Source organism: Symphalangus syndactylus, chromosome 5, assembly GCF_028878055.3.
Source record: "Symphalangus syndactylus isolate Jambi chromosome 5, NHGRI_mSymSyn1-v2.1_pri, whole genome shotgun sequence".
NCBI classification, from domain to species: Eukaryota; Metazoa; Chordata; class Mammalia; order Primates; family Hylobatidae; genus Symphalangus; species Symphalangus syndactylus.
This window is the reverse complement of record NC_072427.2, coordinates 115,474,968-115,500,668: the sequence shown is the minus strand read 5'-3', so window position 1 is coordinate 115,500,668 and position 25,701 is coordinate 115,474,968. Positions and strand designations below refer to the sequence as shown.

General features: G+C 35.9%; 1 protein-coding gene across 18 annotated transcripts in view; it reads left to right on the top strand.

The window, feature by feature from the left end:
• The window catches only part of TCF12 (transcription factor 12), a 382,270-nt gene that overhangs the window by 313,476 nt on the left and 43,093 nt on the right, over window positions 1–25,701 (top strand). For 17 of the 18 annotated variants that reach the window (XM_063639405.1, XM_063639407.1, XM_063639402.1 and 14 more), the window contains 5 exons: window positions 7,105–7,210; window positions 8,246–8,385; window positions 8,668–8,812; window positions 9,835–9,899; window positions 19,257–19,335. In XM_063639405.1, coding sequence (XP_063495475.1) covers window positions 7,105–7,210; window positions 8,246–8,385; window positions 8,668–8,812; window positions 9,835–9,899; window positions 19,257–19,335 — 535 coding nt within the window. The remainder of the gene's footprint in view (window positions 1–7,104; window positions 7,211–8,245; window positions 8,386–8,667; window positions 8,813–9,834; window positions 9,900–19,256; window positions 19,336–25,701) is intronic. The other variant, XM_055279270.2, reaches the window with a different exon arrangement.

The window sequence follows — 25,701 nt, the reverse complement described above, 5'->3', positions numbered from 1 at the left end:
CGTGTAAATTAGTCTCCATAGCAAAGGGCCAAACTGAATTTATCCAAACTACCCATTTACATTAAAATATACTACATTGGATCCAATGTGTATTTGGATATGTAAAAATACATATATATACTACATTGGGAAGAAAATGTAACTGGGAAAAACACTAGGCCACTCTTACAAATCTTTTGCATGTGTGGTCAGAGTAACAATTTCATGAATACTAACTGATGTGGTTAGTCAAGCAAATTTGTATCAACTTTTGTTTAAGAATTTGAAATTAAAACTTTCAGATACGTTTTAGCAAGTCTCCTCTTCTAATAGAATTCATCATACTGAAAATTGGTTTAGCCATGGTTTTGGCACCTGCCTACCAATGAATTTTTTTTTTTTTGTAAGAAATAGAGTAGCAAGTAAGTAAAATTATATTGTAAATACTTATAAGACTTATTTTTAAAATAAACATTTTCAGTTAATAAAAGAACAGAAACCAATGTGACTGTATACAGCTGCATTTCTGTTCTGTTGGGGTATTTATTGCTAGTTAACATGAGAGAAGAATATACAATTAAATTAATTCAAATTTCCAGACTGTCCATGGGCCCAAAAGAGTTAAATCTAACATTTTTTATAATAGGGAAAACATGAAGTCGTTTTTAAAATCTCTTAATATAGAATGCCAAAGACATTGAATGACAAGGACTTCAGCGTAAACCTACTTCACATTTTTCCCCTTTACCAAAAATATCTGAGACTATAGTGTGTGAGCCCAAGAAAGTTTTTCTTCTCTTGATTCAAGTGAGTACAAATACTAGTGAGTTAAAACTAGCTTTTGCTAGTTTTACATACTAGAGGGTATGTTGTCACTGGTCAACTTTATGAATGTTTTTGAGAGAAATTTATGTTCCTTTCCACTTGTATATCAAAGGGGATCAGGTGCAATATTGTTGAATCTAAATTTTTTTAAAGTAGGTAGGTAACGTGTCAGTCATTGATTTGTTCAGCATATTATTCTAGCAAACAAGTTTCAAACCCTGTCCCTTAGAAATTCCATAATTCAAGAAAAATATTGAGATTACTAGAAAAATGATAGCACTTATCGTAGAAAATCAGTAATATGCCCAGTAATGTTAATTTAAGATTAACTAAAATGTGCTTCATTTACCTAGAAAACCAGTGATATGCCCAGTAATGTTAATTTAAGATTAATTTAAATGTGCTTAGAAGGAATTTTTCTCACAGCTGAAAACCAGTAATGTTCACCTGCGTTTGTTTCACAGTAAGAGAAGCAGTTCATTTTAAAATGCTTTGTACTGAAAACTAGAATTCATTTTTCTTACTGTTGTTAGAAAAGAAATTTCATTTTATTTTCCCTGGAAAATAAACATGTCTCTGGAAATTTTTGGAAAGAGATATTGGTCCTTTTACTTAGGAAACTGCTGAAAATATAAACACATATTTATCCCTTTTACAGAATTTCAACTTGTATTTTTAACAGGCTAATTAGGTAAAAAGAATCTTCCGTGGAGATGGCTTGTATGTGCCTGAGTCAGTCTTTGTACTTCAGACGTTTTGCTTTATAATACCTGTGGTTTCAGTTCTTGTGGTATTTTTACTGGAACTATCTAAATATTATTTTCCCCCTCAGGCTTGAGATTACCATTAAAAACTCTAGTAGCAGATTGGATTTTATGGCAGAATTTGCCATTTTATGTAATATGAAAATACTGAAAGCATTGAGATATTTATTTATCAAATCTGTCATTTGTTGAAATATTCTTAGATATTAGGGAATTACTAAATTAGACTGTCATTTTAATATTTATCTAGATTTTTAGGTTATTTTCTTTGGGATTACGTTGTTTAAATTTTGATTACAGAAGGAACAAGGAAAGTGAGAAGGCGTAAGTTTGAGAAGTTTTTAAATATTACCATTTAGGTTAATGATATGTGCTTTTTTTTTTTTTTTTTTTTAAGACGGAGTCTTGCACTATCGCCCAGACTGGAGTGCAGTCGCAATGGTGCGATCTCAGCTCACTGCAAGCTCTGCCTCCCGGGTTCACATCATTCTCCTGCCTCAGCCTCCTGACTAGCTGGGACTACAGGCGCCCGCCACCGTGCCTGGCTAATTTTTTTATTATTATTATTTTTAGTAGAGATGGGGTTTTACCGTGTTATCCAGGATGGTCTCGATCTCCTGACCTCGTGATCCACCCGCCTCGGCCTCCCAGAGTGCTGGGATTACAGGTGTGAGCCACCGTGCCCAGCCAAGGATATATGCTTTTTATCTGAGGATATATATATAAGATCGGTATTCATACAAAATAACAGATCAGAATGATCTGAAAATAATCAGAAAAATATATAGGAAATGGTTTTTAGGAAATGTCTTTAATTTTCTCTGATTATCTTCCCAGCACTCTTATACAAATGGGTATAGTTATTAAAGCAAAATTTTATTTACTCTTCTTAAAAGAGCCTCTTTTTACTAAATTCCAATCCCACAAAATTGAGAAAGAGAAATTGGTTGTATATATTGCTACATGTGGAACTTGCATAGATTAATCAATTTATTTATTTATTTTTTCATTTTTTTTTTATTATACTTTAAGTTTTAGGGTACGTGTGCACAACGTGCAGGTTAGTTACATATGTATACCTGTGCCATGTTTGGTGTGCTGCACCCATTAACAAACACGTCATTTAACATTAGGTGTATCTCCTAATGCTGTCCCTCCCCCTCCCCCCAGATTAATCAATTTAAATTACATTAATAATTTAAACACTAAAAATCTCAAAATTACCTAGTTTTTTGAATGCTGACTCTTAAATGCACATATTCTTAAAATTATAGGCCTAGAGTCTTAATTATAGTTTTTTAATACAGGGTTTGACCTGGGTTGGGATATTCTTTTTTTAATATTTCATTGACCTAGACCTTTTTTTTTTTTTTTCAGGTTTTAGGTACTTAGCTAGATCTTGTAAAGTTTTTATTGTTTAATACTAAATATAATTATATAAGATACCAGATAAAGTGGATGTTCCTGAATATAATATCATATTTTCATTTTAAAATTATGATGGCAGGGCACGTTAGCCAAATAATTTTGTTATGTTTTGTTACTTTGGTAAATTGATGTAAATTATGCTGAAAATAATTTCTGTTATTGGCACAGACCTTTCACATATTTGAGGCCCACATTAGCCTGTGTTAAAGTGTTTAATGATACTGAACATATTGGAACTTACAGAGAACTGCTATTCAAACCATCTTGACAAAAGATCTAATAGAAGCCTAAACATAATGAAATCTTGGTACTTAGTTCTGTGTCAGACCATGTTCAGAAAAGTAGATAGCCTTCTCCATACTTCATTATTCCAGATTAGGTGAACGTGTTCTCAAAATGTTTCAGAATGTAGTCTGACTTTGGTTTTAGTATGCCTTGAAGTGCATAAGAATTCTAGAATATATTTCAAAATAATTTATACAATCTTAAACTGCTGGATAAGAAGGATCTAAATCTGCCTTGTTCAGTATAGTAACCAGTAGCCACAAATGGTATTTAAATTAAATAAAATAAAATTTAGAATTCAGTTTCTCAATTGCACTATCCACATTTCAAGTGTTCAGTAGTCATGTGACTGATAGCTACTGTATTGTACAGCATAGATACAGAACATTTCCGTCATCACATAAACCTATTGGACAATACTCATATAAAGCATTCTTCTCATTTTCTACTGTGAGCTTAGCATTCTGAAAAGGATAGAATTCTAAAGAAAATGTCTACCACATTTTAATAGAACATCTTAAATTACTTATTTTTACCCTTTTTCTATTCTCTTTAAAATAGTTTGACTCCTGGTAGATTTTAATCATCTTAAAGCATATATATTCCTTTCTCTTAATTTTAAGATTGACTGTCATGATACAAAATCATCCTTCAGATTTAAACCAATGATTAGATCATTAACTAGGGGAAAAAAACTGGCATCTGTGTTCAGGTGATCAGATGACATAAGCAGTCTGGTTTTAATTTGTGGCCAGTACTGATTGTAACTAAGAGAGACTTGCTCTTTTTGTGGAATTGGCTGACTATTTCCCTACATCTGGAGTTAATAAAGCCTTTGAGACCACATCAGTTGTGCTTTGCCGCAAGAAGTCTTTGATCTGAAAAATCAAGACTGGCACGACTGCTGCTTCATAACATTGCATCTATGTTTTTGCAAGCTATAGTTAAGATACCAAAAGTAAAGTTATTTAGCTTATTTAGCCTGTGTTAGAAATGCTGGTAAATGTACCTCTTTGAAAGCCATATATTTCAAAACATTCTTATGATGAAAATTTTGAACTCGTGTTAGTACAAAAATGATATAGTAGGATTTTTTTTTGCCATTTTCATTTATAAGGTCTGTCCTTTAAAAGTCCTTTGTTTTCAAAATCTGTTTGAAAAAAATAGCATTACAAACAAACTTTACCTCTAAAATGTACCGTTTTCTCCATACAACTTCAAAATTTTTGCGTAAGGGAAGGCAAGTCTTTTTCCATGCTTTGTGTGGTTTATCTTAGTTTTCTTGCTTTCCATGACAACTGTGAATAAACCATTTTCTGATCGGCATATTCTCTTTTATTTAGCAGCGATTTGTAAGTCAGTAAAGTTTATCCTTTTACTTCCTTTTGTAATTGTAACCATTTTCAAAATTTTAAAATGTAAGTATATTAATGTGTGAAATACAGTGAATTTAATAGGAATAAGGATAAAGAAATATAAATTGATAAAGTATGTAAAAATTTAAACTGACAAATTATGTCCATTTTTGTGTGAAATGACACATCAAAACTGGAGTGTTTTCATAATTATCAAGTATGAGAGTCTTACATGCTGTTTCAGTCTATAACCTGGATAGAGTTAGAGAATTTTATATTTCATACTTACATATCAAGGATGATGTGTATAGTAAGTGCACATTTGTGATAAAAAGCATATGTTCGGGTACTGTCTTCTAAATTTGATTCACATTGTACTTTCTGGCTAGGTCTATGGATTTATTCTATTTTTTTGTTGTTCATGGTTTAGCTTGGCTTGAAGAAATCTATATAGAAAGGGGACAGAGGACTTCTAGCTAGGGCTAAGTTTAGAAGATGAAACTTGATTAAAAGAAAATAGTCCAAAGTTCCTTTCCTGAAAACTTTATCTGCTTATCAGCCTGTACAATACATTGCAGACACACTGGTATATAGTCAGTTGTTTTATTTCAACACAATCATTTTGTGAAATACCTTTAAACCAGAAAAGTATGCTTAATATGTATGATGAACAAACAATTTTATCTGCCATATTCCCCAAACTAGGGGATCCTTCTAGATAATTCTTGAGAATATACTGTATCTTTTCCAAGACTTCTCAGGTACCACAGATGTATGTTTTTATCTCTGGGATGTGAAAGGTAGGAAACAAACCTGAATGCCAGTCCATTTAAAAAAAAAAAAAATCACCTGTGCTAGTATTATCAGGACTAGCACGAAGAGTAAAAACTGACTTTTTAACCTTTTATTTAGAATAAACTGTATATATAACTAGGCTCATGTTAGACGAAAACTGTAAGGAACAGCATTTGAGTAGTGAACAGGTAATATTTAGCAACATAACTACTCCTATTAGAATGAAAGATGATACTGTTAGCTGTAACTTATTGCCTGCATACTTTGTACAAGGCACTGTGCTAAACATTTTATATATAATTTCATCTGATCTGCCCATCAATCTCCTCATGCAAGTAGTGTTAACACCATTTTACAAAAGAGGGAATTGAATCTTGGGAAGATTAGGGTAATTTGCAAGGGGTCTTTACAGTTAATACCTCCAAGAAAGAATAAATTAATATAATTGACAGTTTATGTAAATAAAAAGTTGGGATCCCATTTTAATCTTGGTGTGCTTCCTTAACTCTTTTTCTATTATTAGTCTATAGAAATATATGCTTGGGGTAAAATATCAAATTATGTAGAAGAACATAAAGTAAAAATCCTCCTTCCCAATTTGAAGTCCAAAGAGGTAACCATTGTCAGGTTTCTTGTGTGTAATTCTAGAAATTTTCATGCTTATGCAAACAAATTGATATATGATTTTTAAAATACATGCTTCCATAATTTTAATGTTATTCTCCTTCAGTCAACACTTAAAATTTTTATTTTGTTGAATTTTTTGTATCATTTCAAACTAAAACAAAATAATTAGTTTGTTTCATACACTGCTCACAATAGCTTACCTTTCTCTTCTTCCTGACTTCTGGTTTACTTTTATAGACTGTGCATCACTTTAGATATTGTTTTCCACCTTTGTTTCAATAGTTATGAGAATAGTGTGATCACATTTTGATCATTAAGGTTATTTGGCTGCCCATTTAGTTTTCCAGAGGACTGCAAATGTTGGCCATTTGCTAATTCAAAATGTTTATAGTTTGCTTATCTAAAGCAAGGGTTTATCAAAGGAAATTAATACTGCTCTAACAAATTAAATGAGATTTTTCTTAAAGCTTTGCCAGACTTGAAAGTGTACTGGGAATGTATTTTTAATTTACTTGCTAACTCTACCAAGTTAAGGAAGTTCCTGAACAATTGTGTTGTGCCTTTGATAGTTACCTTTTAATTGTAACAAAGATAGCAACATTTAATCAAACTCATTTTGATTTTATTTGGTGAATCTTGTAACACTGAAAACAATGAATTTTATGAACCCAGATTTTATATTACGCTGTATTCAAAGGACATTTGTTTGCTCGATCAGATTTTGAATCCTGACCCTATGTGAGGTTTGTGTTTGGTAAGCCAGCTCAATGCTTATTCAGTCACTTGGTGTAACTGTCATACCAAGATGCACTACAGAGATATTTAGAGTAGTATTTTTCCCTAATAACCAGCTTAAAAAAAAATGTGGATGGTAATTAAGTTTGACATTATTTATGTGGATTTAGGCAGTATTCTTTTCATTTGTGGTAGCCCTTTATAAAAATTAGATAGGCCTTTTTAAGCCCCTTGCCTAATATAGAACTCATTTTACATAAGTAATATGATAGTCATTTACATTTTAATTAAATGTACTGTTTAATTTTAAGGTATATGCGCCATCCCCAAATTCAGATGATTTCAACCGTGAATCTCCTAGTTATCCATCTCCTAAGCCACCAACCAGTATGTTCGCTAGCACTTTCTTTATGCAAGGTAAGTACTACCAAACAATTGCCAAATACTACCGCAGACATCTGTGTATCAGCCAGTATTTTAAAGTATTAGGAAAGAGAATACCTATATTCAGGCCTTATTTAGGCATTTTTTTGGCTAAAGTAAATTAAAATTTAGCTTTATAATTTTCCAGTGCTGTTTATTGCTGACTGCAATTTAATTGAATTATCTAGCAAACCATTGGAGTGCTGGTCCAGTATTGATTGAATTTATAAAAGTCTTAAATTGAGAAAAATGCATAGAGCTGTTCTTGCTCATTTTAGAATTTAAATGTATGAAAGCTGTTAACTCTAGTTTCTTGTTTAATTTATGGATTCATACCATGCCTAGAATTACCAATATAAAGAAAGAGTGAATATCATAGAACAGAGTAAGACTTGTTAAGAGAGAAAGTGTTGCATTTCCTTTCGTTCATGTCCAGCAAATCGTTTTTATTTGGTCTTCTGTGGTTTTGGACTATGGGAAGCAAATATATGGGAGCAATAAATTATTACATAAATGGTTCCTTGACTTTATATTGTTGAGTGAAGTCATTGCTGACACATTTCATTTGAAAGCTAACTATAATATGGTAATAATCAATTACTTAGTTTTACTATTAGAAAAACTTCTTTGTTCCACAGTTTCAAAATGTTTGATATAATGCACATTGCGTGTTATGGATTAATAACTTTCTGTGTGTTTATAAGTATACCACTTAACTAAAAATAAATCTAGCCTATTCCCAAATTTGGAATTTTTATTATCTTCCTTGATATGAATTTAGATCTTCTGAAGATTTTTATAATGGCCTGCCTATTACAGCTTAGATTACTTTTTTCCCTAACTAAAATGTTAATTTCTTCTTTTTAAATAGTAATTTTACCGTTTAGAGGGAAGAAAAGTGGGTACAAGACTAGGTTGGAAAAGGGAGGAAAAATATCTGGAGGGTACCCTTTGAATTTTTATAAGCAACACCAAAATACAAGAAAAATTTTAGCTAAGGAAAATTTTATATTTCTCTTTTTGTCTTAGATGGGACCCACAATTCTTCTGACCTTTGGAGTTCATCAAATGGGATGAGCCAGCCTGGTTTTGGTGGAATTCTGGGGACCTCCACTTCCCACATGTCTCAATCCAGTAGTTATGGCAACCTTCATTCACATGACCGTTTGGTAGGCTATAACATGTGACTAGGGTACAGCAACACTTTGTCCTCACTTGTCTTTCATTTTGGATTAGAAGTGTAAAATCTAATTCTGCCAAAACTTCTGAAGTTTGAAGTACTTCAAGGCTTACCGCATTTACCATGCCTTTCTAAAAAATAAATGACAATAAGTAGTGCTCTTTAGCTGCTAACTTGTAAATGCTCTTTTTGACCTGTTATCATAGTTGTCCATTATATGTGAATATTATTCAGAAAATATATTTAATAGATCATATCTCTTTCCATCTAGAGTTATCCTCCACACTCAGTTTCACCAACAGACATAAACACAAGTCTTCCACCAATGTCCAGCTTTCATCGCGGCAGTACCAGCAGTTCACCTTATGTTGCTGCCTCACACACTCCTCCCATCAATGGATCAGATAGCATTCTAGGTGAGCTTTTTGAGTTGGCAAAACTTCCTAAAACCTAGTTTGTGGACTTTCAGTGACCCCAATATCTTCATATATATATATATATGTTTATATGTATATGTATGTTTATATATATATGTATGTTTATATATATATGTTTTATATATATATATACACATTGTTTGTTTGTTTGAGACAGAGTCTCTCTTTCTCACCCAGGCTGGAGTGCAGTGGCACAGTCATGGCTCACTGCAGCCTCAACCTCCAAGGTTGAGGAGGTGATCCTCCTGCCTCAGCCTCCCCAGTAGCTGGGACTACAGGCATGTACCACCATACTCAGCTAATTTTTTTTTGCTTTTTGTTGAGACAGGGTCTCATTATGTGGCCAGGGCTGGTCTGAAACTCCTGGCCTCTAGTGATCCTTCCACCTCGGCCTCCCAAAATGCTAGCATTATAGACATGACCCACCACATGTGGCCTCTTTTTTTATTTTTATTTATTTATGTATTTATTTTTGAGACAGGGTCTCACTCTCTCAGCTCTCTCACTCTGTGGCTGCAACCTCCGCCTCCAGGCTCAGGTGATACCCCAGCTTCAGCTTCGCAGGTAGCTGGGACTACAGCACACACCACCGTACCCAGCTAATTTTCCATTTCTAGCAGAGATGGGGTTTGTCCACATTTCTCAGGCTGGCCTTGAACTCATGGGCTCAAGAGATCGGCCTGCCTCAGCCTCCCAGAGTGCTGGGATTACAGGCATGAGCCACCGCGCCTGGCCTTGGCCCCTCTTTCAGTATATTTTTTAGTGTTGAATTTAAAAGTGAAAGACAGGAAGACAAGAAGCTTTTTTATTTTCATCAATATAGAGACTGGTAAAGAACTCATCTTTAGTTTATTAATAAGTACAACACATGCAGAGTATTTCCTAGTTTATTGTAACAGATGTGAGATGACGGTAGAGAACACCCTTGAAATAATGGCCGAGTACTAAAATACAATACTTGCTGGTAAAATTCTTGATTTATTTCTCTATGAAATATCCAGGAACCAGAGGGAATGCTGCTGGAAGCTCACAGACAGGTGATGCACTTGGAAAGGCTTTGGCATCTGTGAGTATTGATTTTACACATTCTACTGAATGAATTTTACACTGCTGAATACAGTGATAAGATTTTGTAGGTGATAAGTATCTCTAAAGAGTATAGATGTAACAAGATCAATTTCATTACACATTTAGAGTTATTCTCCATTTGTATTGATATATGCCCTTAAATGCTATGCCTATGGTACAGCAAATGCTGGGAAGAGGAAAAAGAAGTCATCTAAAGCACAAACTGCCAAGATTAATCATTAAATCTATTTCTTCTAAATACATAGTAATTGGCCCATTAAAATAAGTCAAGTGGAACCACGAAAGATAACTCAGTATTCTGATCCAGAGAATGAAGTGCCTTTATAAGAAACTTTTCCAAGATCAAAAGCATTTTATGTACTGTATTTTTTTTAAAGTCAACTGCATCTGATTTACTCAAGGAATAGGAAATGAGAGCCTTCTCCCCAAAAAAGCCAGATTCATTGAAGAATCATGCTAAAATGAATAAAAGTGATTTGATGGAATCCGATAGTATTTTCTTGAGCAAGTAGTTCACATACATCACATCAGAACATTAATGACAAAGCAGTGATTATATTTTAATATCTGATTCTTAAAACATTAAAATCTCTTCTTTCGGAATGCCAGAACTAGAAGGGAGAGCATTTTTCAGTAAATCTACAACAATTTCAAATCTAATTATTGAAAAGGGGCACTTGTGCTTTGCACTTCCTAAAATTTCACTTTAGATGATTTTTTTTTTTCTTCTTGTTTTCTGAGCAGTATGCCTCTTAGAATTCCCACAGAATTGTCTTTTATTTTCTGTGAAGTGCAATTAACTGTCAGATACATTTGTTGCCATTCATAGAGAAGGCAGAGCACATTAATACCTGAGTAGTAGGAAGCAACTGTTGAACATTTAAGGAGATAAACCTCTTTGCATATTGTTTCTGTAAATAAATTTTTCTCTACAGCTGAATACTAGCTTCTTGGAAAATGAAGCCAAATCATGCTCATCTACTACATAGTAGAGATGGAGCACACACAAAATGGAACTCAGTGAATGTTTGTTGAATTTTTCTTGGATCATATAATAATAATAGTAATGATAATAACAAAACTCACAAAATTTATTAGCTATAATTTGAATGCTTACTAGGTGCTAGGCCCTATACTAAGCATTTACATGCCCTGTTTCATTTAATCCTCAAGAAAGCCGTGTAAGGTTGGCATTGTTATCCCCACATTACAGATGAGGAACTAAGGTTTAAAAGGTTAAGTAACTTGAGCTCAAAAAGATTAAGCAGCTTGCCCTAGGGGAATCATAAGCTAACATGGATAAAGCCCATATATATTAGAACCCTCATCAGACCAGCTTCAGACTCTGCCCCTAACCACTGCTCCATACATCCAGAAAGTGCGGTGCTATGGTAATTATCTTACAGGGTATTGATGAGAATGAAAGAAAATTGTCTCACCCTTTTCTCGACTTACTGCCACCTGTTGAAAATGACCTATTTAGGAAGAAAATTTTATTCTATACTAAACCTGAGAGGTCTCCAGGTATTTGACTGGCTTGCCATATTCCTTCTCCTGATTCTGGAAGAATCCAGTAACTGATATTTCACATGTAACAGAACAAATAACATTTGAACTTTCAGTGCGACATAATTTTTTAAAATTTAACCTGCATTTTGGGGGCTTTTTTTCTCAAAGGTCATTTGTTTATTTTATTAAAGAAAAACTTCTATCAGGGAACCTTGCCCTATAGGCAGGCAAGAATTTGTGATGTTCTCAGTGGCCCTTCAAGTTCATTTTGTTACCCTTCACATCCTTGAGTATCTTCCCATGTTATAAACAGCATACTAGCCAAACCAAAATGGCATTTGGAAAAGAAAACCCAAATATACTGTGAATGGAATCCAGTGAAGAGATGTTTAATCTAGTTAGTGGGTGGGCCTTGGTTGTCGTGGAAACTCAGCTCTGTCATCCTGTGTTGTTACTAGGCAGTAGCAGCCAGGTCATTCCATAAATCATTTCTGTCATAGCTGACGGTGATGCATTCCATCTGCTCCATCACTGCATGCCATAGTCTGCACATTTCAAATCCCTTCCTTCAATCCATCTGCTTCCCCACTTCCCAGCCGGACACCTCCCCAAATACGTTCTTTTTCCAACTTTCCTTACAGACCCTCATTCACTTTAGTATATGTTTAGTGCACTCAAAATGTACTGAAAAAGAAAAACATCACATTATCTGGGGATAGGAAGGATTAGAAGAGATGAGGAGAGGGAACTTAATGAGGATTATATTTGAGAGTCTGACATGCATATCATAATTTTATGTCAGGTATTATAGATCTTTTGAAATGGTGACTGACTATTTTGAAATTTTAAGTTCTTTAGAATGTGATGCTTTTAATATAGCATCTGGTTTTAGATGGAGAAACACTATGCTATTGTCATTAAAAATTAATTCTATTTCCCCAATTGTTCGATATATGTCTTAAAAGATCTTTCGTATTGTGAAACATCAGAGGGTGCAACCTTTGTTCTTCAGTTTAGGTATTAAAGAGCACACAGAATACTGTGTGATTAAACATGTAAGGCCAGATAATGCATTTGCAAAGGTTCCTTTATTTTAGGTTTAAGCCTGGATAATTGTGGTCTTAATCTCAGGATAGCAAGAAAGAGAATTGTACATGAAAGTATTTACACAAAGTTCCCAAAGCCCTGTGGATTATGCATTAGTTTAGATAAAAAAAAAAAAAAAAAAAAAAAAACCTAGGGTAGATAGAAGGAAAGGAAAATCTGGGTATTCGTGCCATTTCTAATGTGTTTCCCTGAACATTTGCCAGACAATAACCCTTTAAGATTGTGCCCGTGGAGAGTTATATAGAGGAAGAAACATCTGGTTTATTTCAGTGCCTAATACCATATCAAAACACTTGGTCTTTAATTTAGAGGAGATCAAACAAGAAGACTGTTTAATTTTGTTGATTATATCAGACTTCTTTGTGATAATTTATGTTTTGATTTCTACCTCAGAGCAAGGGAAAAAGAGAGAGAGAGAGAGAGAGTGTTTGTGTATGTGTGTATTAATCTGGATAAATGGTCAGTAGTCTCTAACAAAAGAAAAGAAAATTCAGGGAAGTTGATGTTTAAAAGTAATTCATGAAATAACTTTCTTTGTTCCTTAGACTCAATAACATTTGCATAATAAAGATTAACTGAAATGTGCACTGTAGTGTTTAAAAAATGGGGCTCACAGTTCCGGGGTTGGGCTTGGGAGCAGTCCATTGTTTCTTTTTTGTCTAAAGCCCTTTTCATTAGCCTCTGGCTTATTGGCACCCTGCTGATTGGAATAGACCATGACTGATAGGAGGAGGAGTCTCATTTGTTGGAGTAAAATGAGGCATATTACCGTTTAAGCCTGGCAGAAGGTATTGAGAGTTATTCATTATTGGTCATTTAACAGTGTGAGGACCATGAACTGCATGCAGAATGAGTGCTTACTTTGTTTAGCCTCTAGGCTCTAAATCACTCTTTACCCCCACTTTTTTAAGTAACTGATTTTGTTCTTTTTATTCTTACCTTCAAACATCAATGTAGGAGTTCTTTTAAGGCCAGGAAGTATGAAAAGAAACGTATTCCTGATTTAGAATACTCTGCCAAATAAAGCCTGTGTTTAGAACTTAAAGTAGTACAATTTTTATAGAACAAGTGTGATATGTTTGTGATTTGGTAATAAAATAAACACTCAGAGATAAAGCTTAGTGAAATGACCTGTGATCCAAAAGGCTGTGTTACCATACTTTTCAAATGTTGTATTGCTCCTCCTCTCCCACCATACACATTCTTTTTATGAAAGTGAAAGTGATTTTTTAAAAAGTCCTGTAACTTACAGGGCTATCTGTAAATTTAGGAAAAGTATTGATAACAGTTCTGTCTGTCATCACTTTAACTGGCAAAGTAGAACCAGTGACTGTGATGGATGAGTGGAAAAATTGGCTTCTATTGTACAAATGGAGAAGCTGCTTTTGGAAAAAATACCAGAAATGATGTATTTTTATACTTGATATGTTTTTGGTGCTGCTTCTCCCATTTAGACAGTGATTTTTTTTTTTTTTTTTAAGTTTACACCAATTTTACATATAGCATTGGGGCATTTCACCAAGTCATGTAAAGATAGTGCTCTTATATGACTCTAAACTATAACCTCTTCCTTCCTTGATATAAAGGAGCTTTCACCAGTTGTTGACATGGTTAGGGATTGTTTAAGTGTAAGGACAGAGTTTTCAGGGAAAATCGGGATTGGTAGTCCATTTCTACCCTCAAAAGCCCATGCCTACCTAACAGTGTGATATGGACAGCTTAGTACATCAACACTAATTCCCAGAAATAGTGAAACCTCACCATATGATTATTCTCAAAGCTTATGCCATAAAACTGATTTGAAATTAAGTCATATTTATAACAAGCTCTTTTGCCCTTGGTATTTCTGTTGCTGACCCACATTGTATAAATACCAAGATAAATACTACCATTTATTGAGTTCTGCTTTTTATCAGTTAGTATTATAGCAAATTTCAATTGTAGTTTAATCACTCAAGTTAAAAATACATATATTGGGCACCTACTTGTACAAGATACTGGCATACAATAATGGATTCAATGTTGACCAGTATTAGTTTCCTGTCTTCAAAGAGCTTGTAGTCAAGGAGAGAAGACAGATATATAAATAATGATAATGTATAACACAGTGTGAAGTAAAAGAGCAGAGAGAAGTTCAGACTATTTTCTAAGAGTATAAGGAAGGTGAAAATGTATAAATGGGGAAGTGACATTGGAACTGAGCTTTGATAAGTAGAATTCCATCTGGGAGAGGTTAAGAAACAGCGTTCTGAAAGGAGGACAAGCTGTGTTTAGAAAATGAAAAAAATATTTTGTTTGCGTAATAGGGTATGTAGGTTAAAAGCTGATTATAAGGGCTGGGTGTCACCGCGCCTGTAATCCCAGCACTTTAGGAGGCTGAGGCAGTGGGATCACCTGAGGTCGGGAGTTCGAGACCAGCCTGACCAACATGGAGAAACCCTGTCTCTGCTAAAAATACAAAATTAGCCTGGCATGGTGGTGCATGCCTGTAATCCAGCTAGTTGGGAGGCTGAGGCAGGAGAATCACTTGAACCCAGGAGGCAGAGGTTGTGGTGAGCTGAGATCGCACCATTGCACTCCAGCCTGGGCAATAAGAGCGAAAGTCCATCTCAAAAAACAAAAAAAGAGGAAAAAAAATTAGCCGGGTATGGTGGTACACGCCTATGTAATCCCAGTTGCTTGGGAGGCTGAGGCAGTAGAATCACTTGAACCTGGTTGCAATGAGCCGAGATCGTGCCACTGCACTCCAGCCTGGGCGACAGAGCAAGACTCCATCTCAAAAAAAAAAAAAAAAAAAAAAAAAAAAGTTTTTGAGAACAGTAGTTCAGGGCAATTATGTACAGGATGGAAAGAGAGGGGAGTAACTAGAAATATAAACACTTAAGTAGTCCAGCCGCAAGTTTGAGTAGAGATTTAAAGTGGTGTCATGGCAGTGATTATGACATGTGCCTGTCCCAGAAACATTAGAGAATTGTGGATATTGGTGTCTCCAGAGGGAAGGGTAGAGTGGCAGAGGAAAAGAGGAGAGAGTACTTATGGTAACCATAAGCATGGTGTTACTAACCTATATAGAAGAGATGGGAAGGATGGGAAGCTTGGGGTGGTGGTACAAAATTAGGGTTTGGACATAACTGAGCTTGAGATGAAAAAAGAGCATGTCCAGATAGAAAAGTCTAGCAACCAGTGTGACAAGAGAGATACCAATTTAGGAGTCATTCACCTGGATGTGATGGTTGATATTTGACAAAGAATACTATTACCAAGAGATAAAGCACAGGGAAATGAAAGAATCCTGAGACTAGAATTCTGGGGAAACCTACATTAAGGGAAATGGAAGAGTAAAATAGAGATGGACCCTAGGGACTTTATCAAATACAAGGACTGAAAAGAATCACTTAAATGGAAATTCCTAGCATGGATTATGCTTTTCATTCTTAATGACAACTGTATATCTGTACATTGAACCCTCACTATTTATCTGCACTATTGTGGAATCTGAGGCTACATTAATAAGAGAAATTCCTCCTTCTTCGGGGGCTTATATTTTACCATGGGAAAGGATAAAAAAACAGGTAACAAACAAATGTAGATGATTAGAAATACAGTGTAAGCACTATGAAGAATATGAAAGCAGGAGTATGTGACAGAAAATGCTGCTTCATGAGTTGCGCTAGTTGACAGTTTTGCATAGAACTGACGATTTCTCACTCATCCATCCACCATCAGTGTTATCAGCCTTTCCCTCCTTTGCCAATATTGTAGTCAAGACATATTTCATAAAGATGAGCATCAATTGCTCATAAATGGTATAATTATTTGAATTTTGAACATAAGAAATGGTGGTTTTCAGTGGCAAAGAGGTATGTTGAGGGCTGGGTGCAATGGCTCCCGCCTGTAATCCAAGCACTTTGGGAGCCCAAAGCAGGCAGATCATTTCAGCCTAGGAGTTCAAGACCAGCCTGAGCAACATAGCGGAACCCCATCTCTACAAAAAATACAGAAATGTTGGGTGTGGTGGTGAGGGCTTGTAGTCCCAGCTCCTTGGGAAGTCAAGGTGGAAGGATTGCTTGAGCCCAGGAAGTTGAGGCTGCAGTGAGCCATGATTGCACCACTGCACTCCAGCCTGGGTGACAGAGCAAGACCCTATCTCAAAAAAAAAGAAAGAAAAGGAAAAGGTACATTGAAACATGTTTTGTTTCTGTTGAAGTTTGATGACCTTCCTAATTTACTTATGTAGTTGAAATAAATCAATGTATGTGTGCAAAGCCACCAGGAATAAAAATGTACTTTTCCAAGCTAATTTTCCATGTGTCCAATGAATGTTTTAAAAGGTAACAACTTAAAAACCAACAATATTGATTTTTTTTTTTTTCATACAGAGTCTTACTCTGTCACCCAAGCTGGAGTGCAGTGGCTCGATCTCGGCTCACTGAAACCTCCACCTCCCAGATTCAAGCAATTCTCCTGCCTCAGACCCCGCGAGTAGCTGGGATTACAGTTGCCCACCACGCCCGACTAATTTTTGTATGTTTAGTAGAGACGGGGTTTCTCCGTGTTGGCCAGGCTGGTCTCGAACTCCTGACCTCAGGTGATCCGCCTGCCTCAGCCTCCCAAAGTGCTGGGATTATAGGCATGAGCTACCGCGCCTGGCCTAATATTGGCCTTATACTACCTCTGTGTTGCTAGATCCTCCCAAAGTGTTTTGAACTCTTTTCCATAGCTTTACTTTTCCAAAATAGCTTTTTAAATAGAGTATACAGTGTCTAGATCCTGACTATTTGAGATAGTTGATGTATAAAGGCATTTACAATTATAAGTTACTAACGTCATACAAATTGGCGTATTTTGTTTGAAGTGCATATATCCATTTGTAGTCAAAGGAAGGTAGACTTTGGGCTGCTTACAGTTTGAAAGCCTGTTACCTTTTTAAAAAATGAAATTTGGTGGGCCATGGTGGCTCACACCTGTAATCCCAGGCAGCACTTTGGGAGGCCGAGGTAGGTGGGTCACCTGAGGTCAGGAGTTCAAGACCAGCCTGTCCAACATAGCGAAATCTTGTCTCTACTAAAAATACAAAAATTAGCCAGGCGTGGTGGCACGCGCCTGTAGTCCTAGCTACTGGGAGGCTGAGGGGGGAAAATCACTTGAACCTGGTAGGTGGAGTTTGCAGTGAGCCAAGATCATGCCACTGCAATCCAGCCTGGGTAACAGAGTGAGACTCCATCTCAGGGAAAAAAAAAAAAATGAAATTTGCAAATTGTGACTTGTAGAGTTTTGTCAGATATGAACCTGTCCCAATATCTGGCTTTGTCAAATCTTGAAAGAACATTATTATGCTTTCTTTAAAAATAATGTTGAAATTCCTTGTATGCTGTAAATTGGGTCTCTTTAAATTCATTAGAGCTCTAAGTTTATTCAAAGCAAGGTCATTTCTACTGGATGACTTTTTGCACTCGCAAGTAGTTTTCCTTTTTAAAATATTTGACCACAATTTATCCATATAAGTTGCTTTGTCTGCCCTAAGTGCTGAGATATGAAAATGATTATTATGCATATTAAAAGAATAGGATTGTCCAAGAAGAGATCTTAGGGATGGGCCTTTGGTGCCTGGATTAAGGGGACTTTTAAAGTGTTTACTGTTGTTGCCAGGCACCATGGCTCACGCCTGTAATCCCAGCACTTTGGAAGGCCAAAGCGGGTGGATCACCTGAGGTCAGGAGTTCAAGACCAACCTGATCAACATGACAAAAACCCATCCTAAAAAAAAGTTAGCTCGGCATGGTGGCATGCACTCGTAGTCTGAGCTACTAGGGAAGCTGAGACAAGAGAATAGCTTGAACCTTGGGGGGTGGAGGTTGCAGTAAGCTGAGATTGCGCCACTGCACTCCAGTCTGGGTGACAGAGTGAGACTTCATCTCAAAGTGTTCACTGTTGAATTAGATAAACTTGAATTAATCTCTGTCACCATTTATTTTTGGCAATATGAAATATATATAAAGTATTGCAACAAAACTTTGAGCCAGAATACCTAAATTTATGCATCCCGATAATTTATCCTTTTCAAAGTAGACCTATTAGGATTTGAAGTCCACAAATCATCTTGGAAACAATTTTTGAATCATAACAGGATTGTTTCACTTTCTTCAAAGGTGACAAAGTATCTTCTGAGAATAAGTTTAATGTTTTACAACACTCAATCATTTGGAGCTAAAATTGGCAAAAATGTGGTTGATCAAACTGAGTAACTTTTTAAATGAGAGGTAAGGGGTAACTATTAAAAAGATTATTTTCTTTGTTCAGCTTTTAAACTGTCCTTAAAGACCATTCTAAAAGATAGTATTAATAGTTTTCTGAGGTGATTATTTTTAAAGATACCACTTATTTAGGTAACATATTCTAGAAAGATTGTCAGATTTGTTAACTTTGTAGATACTTCTCCTTTTTCTGTTCTAACAAAAACTTTAAGTTATTTTCACCTAGAATAATAAATACATGTGATCTATTTTATTCCTCTCATATTAGAATATACATACTTTTTAATCCTGTTTTTTAAACTGAGGCTTCTGTATGATGAAACAGTCTAAAACTTGAAGAGAAATTTTTTCACTCTGAAGTCTTGGGGTGACAACTGGATTATAAAAATAACTCCATGTGAATGGATTTGTGTATGTGCTGTTGTCACATATTGATACATGTGTATTTCTTGTTTTCTGGTTAGATTTATTCTCCTGACCATACCAGCAGTAGTTTTCCATCAAATCCATCAACACCAGTTGGATCACCTTCACCTCTCACAGGTAGGCTTCTGTTTAACTACTTCTAACTTGGGGGGCTACTTGGAAATATTTCTAGTTCATTTATTTCTCAACAAACTTTAATAAAAATTTGTGAAAAATCATTTAGATTTTGACTATAAGAAAGTATGTAAAGAGAGCCTTCCTCTTGAATTTATTTTGGAGAATATTGAAATATTTGCTAGTTTTGAATTATTTATTAATATCTTTCCTGATTCTTAATTTGTTATCATTTCTAAGAACAGTAGTTACAACAGGATAAAAACAAGACCAGGCAATTGGAATGCAGATAAAATATGGAGAAAGAATGAATCAAAAATTTTTCTGAAGTAATTTTTTTAGAGACAGGGTCTTACTCTGTTGCCCTGGCTGGAGTGTAGTGGTATGGTCTCGGCCCACTGCAGCCTCCAACTCCTGGGCTCAGATGATCCTTCCACCTCAGCCTCCTGAGTAACTGGGACTGCAGGTGTATGCCACCATGCCAAGCTAATTTTTTTACTTTTTGTAGAGACTGGGTCTCATTATGTTGCCCAGCCTAGTCTTGAACTCCTGAGCTCAAGCAATCCTCCCACCTTGGCCCCCCAAAATGCTGGGATTACAGGTGTCAGCCACCATACCCACCCCCCAAAAAATGGTTTTTATAAGATAGCATGTAAAATAAACAAGATTAATCTATTTAAAAGTACATGTAACTTCCTCCTTGTTCTCCACACTTGTCATGTACTATGGGTAAGATTCAAAGATAAATAACTATTTCTGCTAGATAGTCTGTTTTTATTTGTAGGTCAACTAAGTTATTTCTTGGGAATGTTGTGGTTTTTCTGCTAAGGAAAAAAACTCTCTGTGAAGGTGGATGAGTATTGTTAGTGGAGATAAGTGTTCACATTTGTTTTTGTTTTGTTTGAGATGGAGTCTCGCTCTGTTGCCCAGGCTGGAGTGCAGTGGCATAATCTCGGCTTACTGCCACCTCCACCTCCTGGGATCAAGGGATTCTCCTGCTTCAGCTTCCCGAGTAGCTGGGATTACAGGCATCTGCCACCACGCCTGGCTAATTTTTATATTTTTTTGTAGAGATGGAGTTTCACCATGTTGGCCAGGCATGTCTCGAACTCCTGACCTCAAGTGATCCACCTGCTTCATCCTTCTCCCAAAGTGCTGGGATTACAGGCATGACCCACTGCGCCCGGCCCACATGTTTTTTTTTCTTAATATTTTTCACATTAGTTTAGATAACTTCTAAATACTATCCTACAGTATAAATTTTTGGAGACATGATTGATGTTACTGTAAATGGGATTTTTTTTATTTCTTAGGAATAAATATAAGTATATAAAAATGTTTAACATCTTTTAAGCTATAATTTTAAAACTCGAACTGTATTTTTCTGAGCAGTGTTTGGAGAAAAGCCGTGCTGAAGAAAAAATATGTTAGACTGTTTTGAGGAAAAGGCATTAGGCAACTGGGTAAAGTTACCATATTCCTCCAACAACAGTTGGGGAAATAATTCTGTTTTCCTAATCAAGCCATTAGTTAAGTCCATGCAGTTTTGTGTTTTGTTGTTGTTGTTAAGCCTTTTTGCACTGTGGCCCTGGCCATCACCTATGCTTTGTGTATTAGCCTGTGGCTCTACTGAGAAGCATTCCGGTTTGGGGATGATGAACTGCTGGCAGCTGCTTTCAGCTATTAGCAGGTTCTGCCACTCTCTCAGACACCAGGGCTTCAGCTGTCTAGTAAAAGTTAAACAGCTGTTCCCACATAGACAAGACTATGAAAGACCCATTGACTTAAAGTTGTTGTTTAGCAGAGCTGAAATTACAGGAAGAATGATGTAACTCTAACCCTACTCACCCTCTTTGCACAGTTTTACTAAAATTATCAATGTCATTTTTGCCACAGCTTGTTTCACTTTCTCATCCAAGGTATCCATATCAGCATTCCCACTACCTCTCCTTGTCTGTCTAGTAAGATAGCTGCCAAAGTATCCTTTGGTTTTAATGAACACTGAGTAGGAAGGCAGGCCATGGCAGAGCTCAGCATCTATGAAGGGTCATCAGTGAAAGGCAGAATCCAAGATTTAGACATTTTCCAAAAAACTAGTGGTCACAAGTAAAATCTTACATTTCCTTCTTCATCTTTATTTGATATTTAATGGGCGATGCTTTTTCTCTTTAATTCAGGTTGTTAATGAAAATCTGGACTGTTGAATTATGTAATGAAGGCTTCTTTTTCAATTCAGCAGTCATAATCAAAGAAAAATACTTTCACATACTTGTGTTGAAACAGCAAATCAAAGACTGATTTTAGGCAGGTGCATCTCTCGTGTCTCCTGTGTCTGCGGTTCTTATCTACACACACACACTCCTACCCACCCATAGCAGGGCAGAGATGAGATAGAAAGAAGAAAGGAAAGTACTCTGTGATAAAATATTCACTGTCAAAGGGGAAAAAAAAGGAAAAGAATAGAGCAAACCAGATCTCCTATATAAATATATAGACATTATTTTGCATCTTGTGTGGCAATGGCCTGTTATCTAGAATAAAAAAATTCTCCCCACTCTGTGAGTAGAATTCTCCACACTTGCCCTATTCCTTATGCTTTTGAGCATCAGTTAGACTTAGCACAGGTCTTTTAAAGATAGATACACAGGTGCAGAGCCACATAAGCAGCTTCTAAGGCCATCATTCTTTAAATCCCCAGTGTTTTCCTTGGGAACTTTTCAGGTCAAGAGCATACATTTCTACATAGAGAGTGCTTAGAAGGAAAGTTCTGAGATATTGTTATCAGTTAGGATGCTTTAGGCTAAAATGGGAAGAAACTCTTTTCTCAGCTAGTCTGAACAGTAAGAGGATTTATTATCGTGTGTGGTGAGGTCCTGGCTCCCTATGTCAGGGCTGCTGCTCTACTTTGCAGTTCTTCCTCAGGCTGGTAGCAGGACAGCAGTTCAAGGTAATACATGCAGACATAACAAACTCCAATAGATGAAAAAAGGACCATCTCTTTTTTTTTTTAAGTTAAAAATTCCCTAATTTTTTATTCCCGGTACCACTACCACAATTTACAGGGCAATATACCTCATGTAGTGAAAAGAAAAAGACAAAGCTACAACAGATAAAAGACCTCAGGAATATACATCTTACTGACACTACATTGCATTAGTCAGTAGCTGCACTTTTTGCAAACTGGCTGTGACAGTCCTGAACAAAAATGGTTTCCTGTTTCACCTGCAGTAACTTTTCTGACTATGGATTATTGTTCCTTCTGTGGCAGATTTTTACAGTTCCTCTAATGCCTTTGGGACAACTGTCTCAAAGCAACCTACAGCTTTCCTGACAACTCCTGATTCTCTCTCCTGCTAAGAACTGTAGCCCTTTTCTGCTGTTTTTAGAACCTTCTGCTACCATATCCACCACTTTCACCACGGTAGGGAATACCTCAGCTTCTTCCACCAAAAGTGCTCCCTTTCATGGGTTCATAGTTTGATTGCTGTTGTTCACTATAATTTCCGAAATCATTATAGTTCCCACCGCCACCGTAGTTAACCACTGCCAAAATTTCCTCCTTCACTCCACCGTCACACCACCACCACCACCATATCCTTGGTCCATCACCATCATAGCCCTCTCTACTACTGTAACCAGGACTACCACCATAGTTGCTACCATCACCTCCAAATCCGTTATATCCGCCATCACCTCCTCCATAACTACCTCTGCTGCCACCACCTTCACCACTATAGCCTCCTCTTCCACCAGAGTTTCCACCACCGCCAAAACTACCTCTACCACCTCCAAAGTTTCCTCCATAATAAAATTGCCAGATCTGCCTCTATGTCCTCTGTCATCCAGCAGACTACATCTCTTGTTTAGAAAGGGCCTTTTTTACTTCACAGTTACGCCCATTAATAGTGTGATATTTCTGAACAACTATTTTATTAACGGTATCATGATCATCAAGAGTTATAAAAGCATATCGTGTCTTTTTTCCACTCTGCCTGTCTTCCATAACTTCTACGGTTTCAATCTTGCCATACTTTTCAAAGTAGTGTCTCAAATATATTCTTCTGTTTCTTCTTTAATATCACCAACAAAAATTTTCTTCACTGTTAGATGGGCACCAGACTTTACAGAATCCTCTGTAGAAACAGCTCTCTTTGGTTCCACTACACACCTATCAGCCTTGTGTGGTCTAGCACACCTTGCTGCCTCCACCTCTTCAACACAAGAGTAAGTCACAAAACCAAAGCCCCTGGAACATTTTGTTTGGGGGCTCATTACCACACAATCTGTGAGTGTGCCCCATTTCTCAAAATGTCTCTTAAACTATCATCTGTAGTTTCAAAGCTCAGACCACCAATAAAAAGTTTTCTCAAAAGCTCTGGTTCCTTTGAAGCATGGCCCTCCTCCCCCACCACCCCAGCCCCACAGTGGTGGCAACGGCTGCAGTTGGGCTGGGGGCCACCAGGCAGCGGTTTTACCTCCATTTTGAGATCAGACAACCAGACTCACCTCTTCCAACTCAAGTTCAGTATCCCATCTCTTTCTTTTAAGAGTCTTTTAAAAATTATTTTAAGGATCCTTTTCCAGAAGCCTCTTAAACAGATTTCCCCTTACGTCTTATTGGCCAGCACAGGGCCTAATGCAGTTGCTTGCAGCAGAAATGGTGCCACCATGTTTATCTTAGCATCTGGATTTATCCCTAGAGCTAAGAATAGAATTGCTGTCTCCTGGTTCCTATTAGGAAAGGACAGACCCACCTCCCACACCCCTTGTGAACAAAATCAGTGCTCTGGCCACAAGATAGAAGAGAGGAATGGCTTTGTTTACTACAATTGTTATTTAGGAAAAGATGAGCATTTGCAGTAAGAGAATAAGTTTACTAAGGGAGCTTGGAAGGCAAACAAGCAAAGTCATCCTTTGCCTTTCATTACCTCCTTCTGGAATATAAATGAATAAAAGTTCAATAATTGTAGTACTCAATAGTAATCTTCAGAGCATTCACAGAAAAAAATAAAAAGGAGAGAAAGATAAATTCTCAGTTTCAGCTAATCAATGAGCTACTTATTTTTATTACCTGTCAGATTGCCTGGTGTTAAGTCAGTTACCTGACTTCAGCATGCTTTAAAAAAGTGCGTTACACTGGAACAGGCCAGTCTGTAATAAAAACAAAATAAGTTTAAGTGTATGTATATTTTTTTCCAGTTTAATGAATTACACATTGAAGATAGACCTTTGTACAGTTTTTTTAATGGTACCGAAAATTATCTAGATGATTTATTACCCGAGTAATTCAGTGTGCCCATCTGATTCCTCAATATTAAGCTGGTGAACAATCACAAAAACTGCCTGTTTTGCAAAAGCAGATGCCTGCTGACAATTCTGAGGCATTTGAACATAAAACTGGTGTTAATATTGCACACAAAGTAAGTAATTTGGTGATCAGGCTCCTATTACAGGGGGCTTACAGAAGGAGTAGAAAAAATGATTGAAAAGTAAAATATTACCAACATTAAGATAAGTTCTTTTTTAATAATTAAAGGTATTTTTCAAAACCGATTATGATTAACCTGGTCACCTAAAATTCATAATTCTGCATCAGTGCTTAGAAAGCAGTAATGCACTGAAATCAGCAGTAAGGTGTTGGCTGGTTGTTTTTATATATTTTTCATATAGTCAGTTATTGAGATTTTCTGGTTGATCAATTCTGCCTTTTAATTATAAAATTAGCCCACAAGCTTTTGTTTCGATGAGCAATTTTAGATTGTCCATAATTTGTTTGTAGTTGATTTATGATTACATTTGTATGTCTAGCAGGAAGCCTTTAATGGTCCTCAAAATAATTTGTTTATAATTTGCTCATAAGTAAAAAAAAAATTGTTACCTGAAGTACATATTTTTTCTCACAATTTTAGTATTTAAAGTATATTTATGTAATTATAACAGTATGCATATAATTAATTGTGAAATCTAATCAGGTTATGAAGAATCTGTATCCAACTTTTCAACTTGCAAAATGTATATAATTGATGAGTACAATTACTACATTGTTTCATAATTAAAGTCTTGTTCAGCTAAAATGAACTATAATAGTTCTAATTTACCTCAAGTTGTTCTAAGATAGCAAATAAACTGTAGTGTCACATTAGCTTCCTAAATATGGCAAATTGACTTGCAATAAAAGGTTCTAGTGTGAGACAAATTAAACCTTCAACTTCCAACTTTGATTTCTAATATAATTCAAATTGTCACTGAAGCTTTTATTAAGAACAAAAATATATTTAATTAAATAGTCTTTATTATTTTCTGTAAATGACTTATTTTCAGATGCACAATCATGAAATAATGAAGATTTTGATCAATTGTTTTTGTCTT